Source organism: Eleginops maclovinus, chromosome 18, assembly GCF_036324505.1.
Source record: "Eleginops maclovinus isolate JMC-PN-2008 ecotype Puerto Natales chromosome 18, JC_Emac_rtc_rv5, whole genome shotgun sequence".
In the NCBI taxonomy this organism is placed as follows: Eukaryota; Metazoa; Chordata; class Actinopteri; order Perciformes; family Eleginopidae; genus Eleginops; species Eleginops maclovinus.
This window is the reverse complement of record NC_086366.1, coordinates 8,859,611-8,870,720: the sequence shown is the minus strand read 5'-3', so window position 1 is coordinate 8,870,720 and position 11,110 is coordinate 8,859,611. Positions and strand designations below refer to the sequence as shown.

At 40.0% G+C, this 11,110-nt stretch overlaps 2 protein-coding genes across 2 annotated transcripts; both read left to right on the top strand.

Moving 5' to 3' along the window:
* The first annotated feature begins 279 nt into the window (after window positions 1–279).
* On the top strand, window positions 280–6,127 carry LOC134880544 (transmembrane protein 25). The gene is made up of 9 exons (XM_063907510.1): window positions 280–471; window positions 1,195–1,306; window positions 2,277–2,621; window positions 2,701–2,991; window positions 3,156–3,287; window positions 3,389–3,422; window positions 3,970–4,079; window positions 5,134–5,235; window positions 5,380–6,127. Exons 2-9 carry the CDS (start codon window positions 1,234–1,236, stop codon window positions 5,451–5,453), a joined length of 1,161 nt encoding a protein of 386 aa, XP_063763580.1. The 5' UTR covers window positions 280–471; window positions 1,195–1,233; the 3' UTR covers window positions 5,454–6,127.
* Window positions 6,128–7,532: 1,405 nt separating this feature from the next.
* LOC134880840 (T-cell surface glycoprotein CD3 delta chain-like) lies at window positions 7,533–10,204 on the top strand. Its single transcript, XM_063907941.1, has 7 exons — window positions 7,533–7,684; window positions 8,008–8,084; window positions 8,209–8,229; window positions 8,303–8,467; window positions 8,603–8,746; window positions 9,656–9,720; window positions 9,841–10,204. The coding sequence occupies exons 2-7, from the start codon at window positions 8,030–8,032 to the stop codon at window positions 9,913–9,915; spliced, it is 525 nt and encodes a 174-aa protein (XP_063764011.1). The 5' UTR covers window positions 7,533–7,684; window positions 8,008–8,029; the 3' UTR covers window positions 9,916–10,204.
* The last annotated feature ends 906 nt before the right edge of the window (window positions 10,205–11,110 follow it).

Sequence of the window (11,110 nt, the reverse complement as noted above, 5' to 3'; positions counted from 1 at the left end):
TCAGTGCCCACTCTCTTCTTTCTCTCTCTCTCTCTCTCTCTCTCTCTCTCTCTCTCTCTCTCTCTCTCTCTCTCTCTCTCTCTTTCCATCCTCTGCTTTTTTCCCTGTCTTCCTGCCTTCATTCCCTCCCTCCTTCTCTCCATCTCCTAAGTTCCTGCTCCTTCTCTCTCCTCCCCTCCTCCCTTCCCACTTTCTCTTCCTGACTGCTTACGTCAGAAAGCTTCGGCCGGAATGCTGCTACTGGAGCTGTTGTGCCCTGCATAGAGCCGTGTGTGTGTGTGTGTGTGTGTGTGTGTGTGTGTGTGGGTGTAAGTGTAATAGTGTACGCAGATGGGAAAGCAACTGAGTCAGGAAGGACTGCCTCTCATCTCCTCGCTGTTATTACCATCCTTCCCTCTCCCTCCTCTCCTCCTCCGCTGACATGGAGCTCCAGCAGGCTGAATCACAACAGCGTCTGCACAAAGGGCTGAGGTAATACTGTGTGTGTTTGTGTTGTAAAGGGCATTCTTTCTGCATCCAAGTGTACACATCTGCATGAGATGCCTGCATGCAGCCTTACAAGTGCAGTATCTAGAAATCTACTATGCAATGTTTAGCCCCCTGCAGTTATTGTCGGTGCAATCTCAGCTCCCTTAACCTGAGGATAAAGACCTCTATCACCTTGAATAATCATAAAGAATATTCTTGGTAGTCTCCATACGTGAAGGATTATTTGTGTTTTTCTTAATGGCTCAGTTCCTACTTTCGTCTGAGGTGCACATATCACATGACCCAGATTGCAAGCAAGCACATTACTCATTCCCTGCACTTATTGCAATCAATGTCGATCCAAGCAGGTCTGTGGATGTTTTGTTTTGTAGTGATGATGAGGCCAGCCTGCAAAACAGAGCTAACCAGGCAGTAAATTATTGAAAAGTGAGAGGCATATCACAGGTGTTTATGCGAAAGGTCTTGTGTAATGTGTTTTTGTCTTTATTGCATTGCATTAAAAGACATATGACCAACTTATTTGTCTTTGAAGGGTATTCACATGAATCACAAACCACCACCTTTGTCCTCATGTACCTTCAGAGGAACTGCGGAACGTAGATCGTTTTTATGTTTTGAGATATTTGTCTTTGAGTGGTAATTTATAATCAATGGAACCCCATTATGGAAAAGTAATGGCCCACATGTTACTTCTCCCCCTTGCAGGTAGTTGTATATGCGTGTGTGCTGCTCCGTTGGGCCAGTATGGAGTGTGTGAGAAGGTGGGCATCAGGCTCTGCTGTTGTGTTCCTTCACACACTGGCCTTATCATGGACAGGTAAGGCACATCATTTCTGTTACTGACATGATGACATGTTTACTTTATTGGAATTCAACCAACAATGAGTTAAGGATTAGTGCACTGCACATATTTTAGTAGTGATGGTGTTTGGTCAATGTGGTCGATTCTCCCTGTTGCCCATGAATAGCCAAGCATGTAACCCACGAGTGTCCAAGCCTTTTTCACTGAGGGCCACATACAGAAAAATATCCACAGGGCTGGGCCACTTACCCAACGTGATATATGTTAAGGTAAGTTAAGTTATAGGTCAGCAAAATCAATCAATTGTAAGTTATCTATGCTTGAAACTTGAATATGCTTTAAGAAAAAACACAACCTACATCCCTGCTCTCCATGGGGTTTCATTCATTCTGTTACAAAAAGTGCTGCAGCTCTTCCTTCAAAACAGAAGCCTCAGAGGGCTAATTAACACATGTATAATATGTTTACATAGATTTTTAAGAACTACAATATAAGAAAAGCACAACAACTTCAAATCATTTTGGAATTTGCTGAGGGCTAATTCAAAATTGACGGGCCGCATTTGGCCCCCTGGGCTGTAGTTTGGACACCCCTGATGTAACCCCACTGTAAATGCTTTTCTGTTTTATTTTTTGTTTAGATGAAAAGTGAAATAACATGTTATCTAGTTAACTTGAAAGATGCTGGTACAAAGGATTAGGCCATTTAGGCATACCCATGTCAGCTGTTGACCCATACTTCAAGACTTTGAGCTAAGCTAAGCTAACTCTGGTTTTGGCTCAATATTCAACCTTCAGATCTGGGTGTGGTATTAATATGTTCATGTTGCACTTTTCGAGTAAGAGGTAATAACATTTGAACCTGTTCCTTGAACTTGTACTATTTGTCGGAGCAACAACAAAAGTTAAAATGTGTAAATGTGTCATGTTTTTCCCACACAGTCCTATTATATCCATAATTTCCAATGCTTATCCTGTTCTCGCAGGTAAAATTGAGCCTGCCCCCAAAATTGACGGGCAGCACCAGGCGGCTGTGACCCTGCAGGAAAACATGACTCACTGGTTCAACTGCCAATCAGACGGCTGGGATCCCCGAGCCCCTCCTCTGCTCACATGGTACCTGAACGGGGAGCAGCGGAAAGAGCGACCTCCCAACCATAGGCGCCTGGTAATGAAGCTGCAGGAGAATTCTGAGGTCATGAGACCGCGGTCCCATCACAACAGCACCTTCTCTCTGCGGGCCAGGAAGTGGGACAGGGAGCTGGTGTGTGTCGCATCGAACCCCAGGACAGGAGAGACCTACAACGCCACGGTCACACTTAATGTGCAGTGTGAGTCTGTGTGAAATATTTTTGTCAGATATTTTCTGTTGATGCACTGAATAAAGTCTTACTCTCCATCATCACTCAGTCCAGCCAGAGATCCTCAGACTGAACGCCCACTACAGTGAAAACTCAGACCCCGGGCTCTCCCTGGTCCTCTTCGCCTTGGTACGGTCCAACCCGCCTGCCACCATCACCTTCATGGACCAGTCAGGCCAACTGGTGGCCAACACATCCGACTTCCTCATCCTGGACTCAAGAAACTACCCCTGGCTGACCAATCACACAATGAAGATCACACTTGGGAGCCTATCAGGGAATATCTCACTGAACGTCAGCAACAGTGTAGGAACAGTGCAGAGCAACCTCACCCTGGCAGGTCAGTGAGGAAAGGGAAAGGAAACCAATGTCTTATGCTAAGCTAACTGTTTCCTATCTGTAGCTTCATCACACGTATTATTTATATTCTTTGTAAGAGAACAAATAATCCTAGGCCCCAAAATGTCAAAATATTCCATTCCCGCTCCTTCCTTTTTACTCCAGAGTTCCTGCAGTCTCGTGTGGAGGTGCCCATGCTGGGAATAGTGACGGGGGGAGCAATGGCCTTCATGGCCCTCCTCATCCTCAGTCTGATTGTTCTCTGCCTTATGCAAAAAAACAAGAGCAAGTCCTTTGGTAAGACTAGACTTTTTTTTGTTTTTGTAGTGGCTGAAAAATGTGTGACTGTAGCCTTGTCCATCTCATGTGATGATGCGTTTCCTTGTATTGTGTTACAGACGAGCCAGTGGAGATTTTGATGACAAAGAAAAGGTGAATAAAGGAATCAGACGCCTATCATTGGATATGTGTGCAAACAACCTTAAAAGAATAAGAGTGTAGAGCAAAGCAGGAAAACAAATTGGATGGAAAGTAAATAGATATGTTATTGTTGACGGTGTCTCTTTTTGACCACCATTTTAAGTCAACTGAAATTGTAATTTTAACAAAATATGTGGACTGACATTTGGCTTTTCTTCCATAAAGAAAAAGATGAAATAAGTGGCAGGATGTGTCTCTAAAATGATCAATTCAAGGGGGAAGTGCCTTGACTTGGGACCTGCTTTTGATCAATGACTTTGAGTCCCATGTCTAGTGTATGGTCTGAGCGCTAAATATGAAGCTGCAGCCAGTGACAGGTTAGCATAGTTTAGCATAAGTTACACACCTATCCTCCCATCTCATTTTACAATTTCCTTGTCAGCATTATCAGTGTGTTCGGAATGAAAACACTCATGACAGCACATTCGTGTCCTAATAAATATTTGATGTCCAACCCGTAGACCAATATCACGTCTAATCCTTCATATTTCCTGCACAGTGACTCTGCCAATCTGAAGGTAGAGAAAGATGTTAAGGCCTACATCCCCAGAGACAACATGTCCCTGCCTTCCAACATGCAGCTCAACGACCTCAACACTTTGAGAAAAGGTAAACATTTACAGCTTTTGTAAGGGCAACACTTCATCTCACAGGCAGGAGCAATTAGATAAGAAATTTAATCGGATGAAATATTTTTTATCACACATGCACACTGCACACACAGTACAATTTTGACCTCTGCATTTAACCCATCCTAGTACTAGGAGCAGTGGGCAGCTATTGTACAGCGCCCGGGGAGCAATGGGGGGGGGGGGTGTACTATGGCAGGAGGTTAACTGGGACCTTTCCAGGTACCAGTCCACAGTCCACATACTCTCATGAACCGACTACCCTGCGTGATTCCGGGTCCAAGCGCCTAAAGATATTTTAGTATCTGTATATGTAGAAATACAAAATACATTGATATGGATTATGTGACAATACCTATTTAGAACGAATAACATAGTTTAACTGTTCAAATTATAACAATCAGTGAACTCATGAGATGGTATGCTATCTTTTTTGAAAGTCAGGGTCAAAAGTCTGAAAGTTAACTCAATTAAAACACAAGTCAATCAATTGACACTGTCAATCATTGCCTGGGTCTACATTCTTTTACAATGCATGCAAAATATAAAGAAAACGTTCAGAAAAACCCGTTGGTGTGAGTTGCGACCAATGGCTGACACAATTCTTTTTATGAGGTATGTGGCAACATTGATCTTACTTATAGGGGAAATTACTGTCATAGCTCATAGAGTTTTTTAGTAATTGCATCTGACGTGAGCTAAACATGCAAAATCAAAAAGTTCCACAGGGTTATGCTATGCATCTGATTGTGACCTGGAACAACAAATGAGATTTAATGTTCAAAGGATGCAATAAGTGCAAACAACATTGTCTATTCTAAAAATGACCATAAAAGGATTACATGGATGTTGGAAATGACGCTTACTTGCCAAGAGTTAGATTAAGATATCGATGACAATCTCAAGAAGAGAGTAGTACTAAAACTCTTATCAATCCTGCAGCAACAAAAATAAAGTATTTCCCTAAAACTATCCTAACAAACAAAGCCATGCATCTCTTTTGCATTCTGATGTGTCTTCCATCCTACTTGCAGCACTTCTGGAAGCCCGAGAGGCCGCCCAGCAGAACAGTGTGGGAGGGAAGAAGAAAGAGGAAGAGGAGGAGGAAGATCTGTCTTTAGCCTATGCTGCCAGAGGTCAGGGAAATACAGCTCAATACTGCTGTTGCATTTCTCAACATTAATACTCGACATACAGCGTGGAGGGACAGCTGTGAGTGTTTTTATTTTTATTTGGTGTGCACTCTAAATGCTTCCCCCCTTTTTCTCCATGAATTTTAGGTTTTGCCAGATATCCGATGGTGGGCTACATCTATAAGGTGAACAGCACAAGCAGTGAGGAGATCTGGCTCTGACTGTCCTCAAACACACACACACACACACACACACACACACACACACACACACACACACACACACACACACACACACACACACACACACACACACACACACACACACACACACACTTTACATGCATGCATAACTTTGTCTAACAATGCAGCTGTCCAAGAGGAGACCCAAAGCAACTGCCAATCATTCAGCCAACCGTCAAACCCAGAAAACTATCTTCTTGTATCATAAACCGTATCAACACTGTAACTCAAGTTTATCCAGTAACTTCAATGTGTGGTTCACAAAACAAAACTCTGGACGTCGTTTTAATCTCTCTGAATCAATTGCTCTGCTCCATACACTCCTGATGTGTCGTCCCAACATTGCAAAGTTTAGAATCTACATAAAAATGTGCATGTCCTGTATGTTTGGACATGATTTCCTCCTGTAACCACATGCCTATGATGTCCTCCTCTTCCCCTCTGAATGCATTAACTGTTCTATGCTAACACCAGAATGTCCTGAGATAATGTATTGTATGTGAGATTTTACAAACTGACCAATAATCTCTAAATAAGATGGAACATATTTAGAGAATGTATTTGTATATGGACATGTAACATGTCATGTACTGTACTGTATATTTGTATGCATATGTATATGTGTATAAAAGAGGACGTCTAATAAAGATAATATTGTATGAAGTAAATACTTGGCTTGCTGTGGTTTTATTGAGACTCACTAGGGGGCGCACTAAGGTGCTTTATTACAGGAAATCATGGAGGACTTATCATGAGGGTAAATTGTGTTTTTGATATGGTGCTAGAAATGAGTGTGTGTTGTGTGATAATGAAAGCATGGTTGAATTCTGCTAACAAAAGAGTTGACACGATGCCTTTCTTTTTCTTTACAATAGCAGGTGCAAGAGAAAGACTTTGTGTGTGTGTGTGTGTGTGTGTGTGTGTGTGTGTGTGTGTGTGTGTGTGTGTGTGTGTGTGTGTGTGTGTGTGTGTGTGTGTGTGTGTGTGTGTGTGTGTGTGTGTGTGTGTGTGTGTGTGTGTGTGTGTGTGTGTATGTGCGCACACCAGGTGTTGGCTCTAGGTCAGGTTGCTGTGGCTTTTTCTTCTGACAGGAAGTAGGGTTGTGTTGTGGGAGCATCTCTTCGCTCTCTCTGCTGCTTCTTCTATGCTGAACAGGGAATGTAGTCTGTCCCACGCAGCGGTACAAATAGGGATTTCAAATATTAATCTGAACACACATCTTTGTTTTACCAGATCCAGCTGCTCCACACACCTTCAAAAGCCAGTAGCAGGCAGGGTTCAACACTGATCGGTTATTTCAACTTTATTTTCCTTACTCTGGGTTTCTTGTCGAAGCCGCTTTGAAAAAATGCATACATATTTTAATCAATCACACGATTTTATAATTTTGATACCTTTTCATTTCTAAACTTGTATGAAATGAGTATTCAGATACATGTTTTTGGCTGAAAGTTGCTGTAGAAATACTCCATTACAAGTAAAAGTCTAGTACAATTATACTTTTCTAAGTGTTAGCAAAGGACAACACATAAGTAATAAATGTCTCATGTCCCATCACTGTGTATTCAATTATGAGATTCTTTATGCTGTTGCTATATTGTATTGGTAGCACCTTCACTGTTGCAGTTCAATTGGGAGCTTCTTTTAAGCTTGTCATACATTGTTTTTGGAGTAGTTTAATCGATGATATTATTCATTTTATTATGGTAAAAACTCATCACATTTTTTATTGTAAAATTCAAATTTCCCTCTGATTCTGGTGGAGTAGAAGAAATGCGGGGCAATAAATGAAAATACCCACGTAAAGGCACGGTTGAAAACATTTTTTTCCACCTGCTACACAAAATAGATTATACACAGTTTTTAAGCTGGTGAGTGAAGCATTACTTGCTGTCACATGCTCATTTCCAACTCTGGTATAAGTATTTGAGTAAATGTATTTTATATTATTATTTGTACTATAGTTGCATATGCTGGAACTCATAGAGACTCGGAGTCCTACATATAGAAGTCAACAAAGTCTGAAACGGAAAAATAAACCAATCAAACTCACTTCCTACACACACACACACACACACACACACACACACACACACACACACACACACACACACACACACACACACACACACACACACACACACACACACACACACACTTCAACAGACAGAGACTGGATGCTTTGGCAGCAGGGACCTCTTTATTTCAAGGTCTGTACATTTCTTTTTCAAATGTCTTGTATTTGCTTTCTAATATTTGTAATAATTTATATTCAACTCATTTTAGATGATGTTGTGCAGAAGTGATTTTTATCTTATAGAGAACACATTTTATGGACTAAATGGATTTAGGTAATATCAATTTAACCCAAAGTCAACATTTGTATCTTAGATTAGCAGCCTATATGTTATCATCAGTTATTTGTTACAATAAGTTGAATAAAATGGATGACCGAAATCTGAAAATGGCGCAGTTCCTGTTTTCTGTTGCATGCTCTCTCTTACATCTAACTATTTCCTTTTGTCATCAACAGAACTCGGAGGAGTAAACACACAATGAAAAGTAATTTAGTCTTACCTGCATGTTTGCTGGTTCTTTGGACACTGGCAGGTAGGCAACTTTTCTGATTTTGTTTTTTTGATTTCATTAAAAAGTACCATTTTATGATTTTAAATAGTTTGCCAGTTTCATTAAAGTAAATGACTTCATGTTTCTTTCCAAATGTCTCCCACAGCCCATGTCAAATGTAAGGAAGGTAAGAAAAACTGCTTAAATAAGGTTGCATCTCAATGTGTGAATTTATATTAAAATAATTTTTCCCTAAACAGAAACTGCGATAGAAGTCGAAACTGTCTCTAACGGGATTAAGGTGACCTGTGCTTTAAATTTGACAAAGGATGGCATCGTTGTACCTGATAATACTTTGACATACAATGATGAGCACACCGGAGAGTATTTATGTTCTGCGACACACATCTATGTGAAATTTCGGAGTAAGTACTGACGCACCTTTTGTATGTTTTCTGTCCACTTTTCTACTTGCACTTCAGCTGTATTTCTACAGTATGACTTGACAGTAATCACACTTCAAAAATATGTTTTGTTTTTGTTTATGTGTATTTTTCCAGGCTGTGACAACTGTGTGGAGTTCGACACAGCTACAATAGTGGGATTAGCTGTGGGAGATGTGGTGGCTACGATTGTGATAGGAGTGGCAGTCTATGTCGTAGCGTCTCAGACTCAGATTGGTCCAACTACCTCTGTCAAGAAAAGTAAACTGTCTGTCTGTCTGTCTGTCTGTCTGTCTGTCTGTCTGTCTGTCTGTCTGTCTGTCTGTCTGTCTGTCTGTCTGTCTGTCTGTCCGTCCGTCCGTCCGTCCGTCCGTCCGGTTCATGTTAGTTTTAGGCCCTTGTTGTACTCAGATCTTTTACTTGAGTATAAGTTGAAGTACCCGAGTGTAGGAATACTATGTTACAAGTAAAAGTCCTTCATTCAAAATGTTACTAATGTGAAAGTACCAAAGTATTTGCATCAAACTATACTTAAAGTAACAAAAGTGAAAGTATTCATTCTCCAGATATGTTATTATAATTATTGATACATTAAAGTGTTATCAAAGCTAAAAGGGGTAAAGGGGGGGCAGCTAGTTTTAATGACTTTGCATAGTGCAGGGTAGATTGTGAATTTAATGGAGGTGTAACTACAGTCTTATTTAAGTGTTGATAATATTTCACATCTTTAATCCAAATCTGCAAAGTAATTTAAGGTGTTAAAAAGATTTGGTGGGGTAAAAGTACACCATTTACCTCTGAATTATAGTGGAGTAGAAGTACAAAGAAGCATATAATAGAAATACACAAGTAAAGTAAACTTAAGTACTGTACCTGAGTAAATGTACTTCCCATCTCTGCTGAAAAAAACTAATCCTTCTGAACATCTTGAGCCATTAACGCTGGGCACAATAAGTATAGTTCAGCTGTCATCAAACTCATGACTCACTCACTCAAAATATATCATAAATTCAAAAGATTAACTTCATAACGGTATATGAAAAGAATGTCAGTTTTATTGTTAAATTACACAAATACACCTTATAACAAAACTTGGATCTGATTTAGATTACCATCTGTTTGTCACTTGCTCATTTGTTGTATTAATAGTATTGATACATTCATCCTCAGGGTCCAACAGACAGAATCGAGTTCCAAATGCTGTCAGACCGGGGGTAGTCAATGATCCTTACCAGGTAATCTGAAATGTACACGGATGTCAATTAACATGTGATTATCACATTATTGAACAGAATGATAAAAGACACTATCCTCTTCATCCCTTCTCTTTCTTTACTCTGCCGTTTCTTCATCAGCCTTTGAAATTTCGTCAGAGAGATGTCTATGATCAACTGAACAATGGGGCTGTCCACTCCTACCCCCACCATTAAAAGCTTACATCTGCAGAAGGGAAAACTTATGTCCCTAATGTAATTTGCTCTGAATTATGCTGTTAAAACTTTTCACTTATCATTTATTTGGACCACGCCTGTAAGATAATGCTCTTAATAGAACTGAATGACTGTTTGTCATAGTAAGGTGTTTATCAGACTCTCTTGTTCTTATTTTGATAACATTTTAATTGAAATACCTTGTCATTGCTTATGTATCCACTCTGTAAATGCAGCTTGCTTCATTTTAACAAGTAACATTGCAAAATAAAATGGTTTTAAAAGGAAAGTGCTGTCTTGTCATGCTTGCAGTCAAAAGTGTTAGAAAGTAAAGTACATTAAAGAGGCCCTATTATGCTTTTTGAGTTTTTCCTTTTCCTGTACTGTGATATAGGTATGTGTGCATGTAAGGGTCCTCAAAGGCTAAAATCCCTCAAAGTTCTGCCCAGAGGCAATTTCTCTCCCACACACTCCCACACCCCCTGCCTGTAACACTTCGATTGGACTCTGTAGTGGCCAAAATCATAGAATATATAAAAGAAAATTAACTTAAAAGTAAACTGCCACTGAGGCACCAGATAGCGAATCTTACGCAGGTAAGAATGATCCAAGTCAGGCAAGTCACCGTTTGTGCGTTTATTTGTATTATCCAATATCAACAAAGAACACAGTTTCCAATTCCTGTTCTTGAGCCTTTCCTATGGCTCTCCTGCTAGCGGCTTTCCTGGTAGAGGCTCTCCTGCTAGTGGCTCTCCTGGTAGTTTGAATCAATCCAACTGGTAAAAAACTATTGTGCCTTCTGGTGCTCTGCTCCCACCACCACCTGTCTCCAATATATACACCATTACACCAGGTGCCTTAATCACCCAGTGCCCAAAACATGCCTTCAAAATAAAAGCATAAAAACAAATTGAACTCACTTAACATTAATAATAACAATAATAATAATAATAATAATAATAATAATAATAATAATAATAATAATATATTCATTATAAATAAATGATTAACAATTAAATAATATAAGGCACTTTTAGCTCCAACAGACTCCTTTGTTTACTTATGTGACATATAGACATCACTAATTTTAACCAATCAGAGCAGACTGGGTTCTGGTTACAGACAAAGGTTGAAAAGAGGTGCTGCAGCACAGGCAGTATGAGAAAAAACATAGAGCCTTTTGATCATTTAAGCA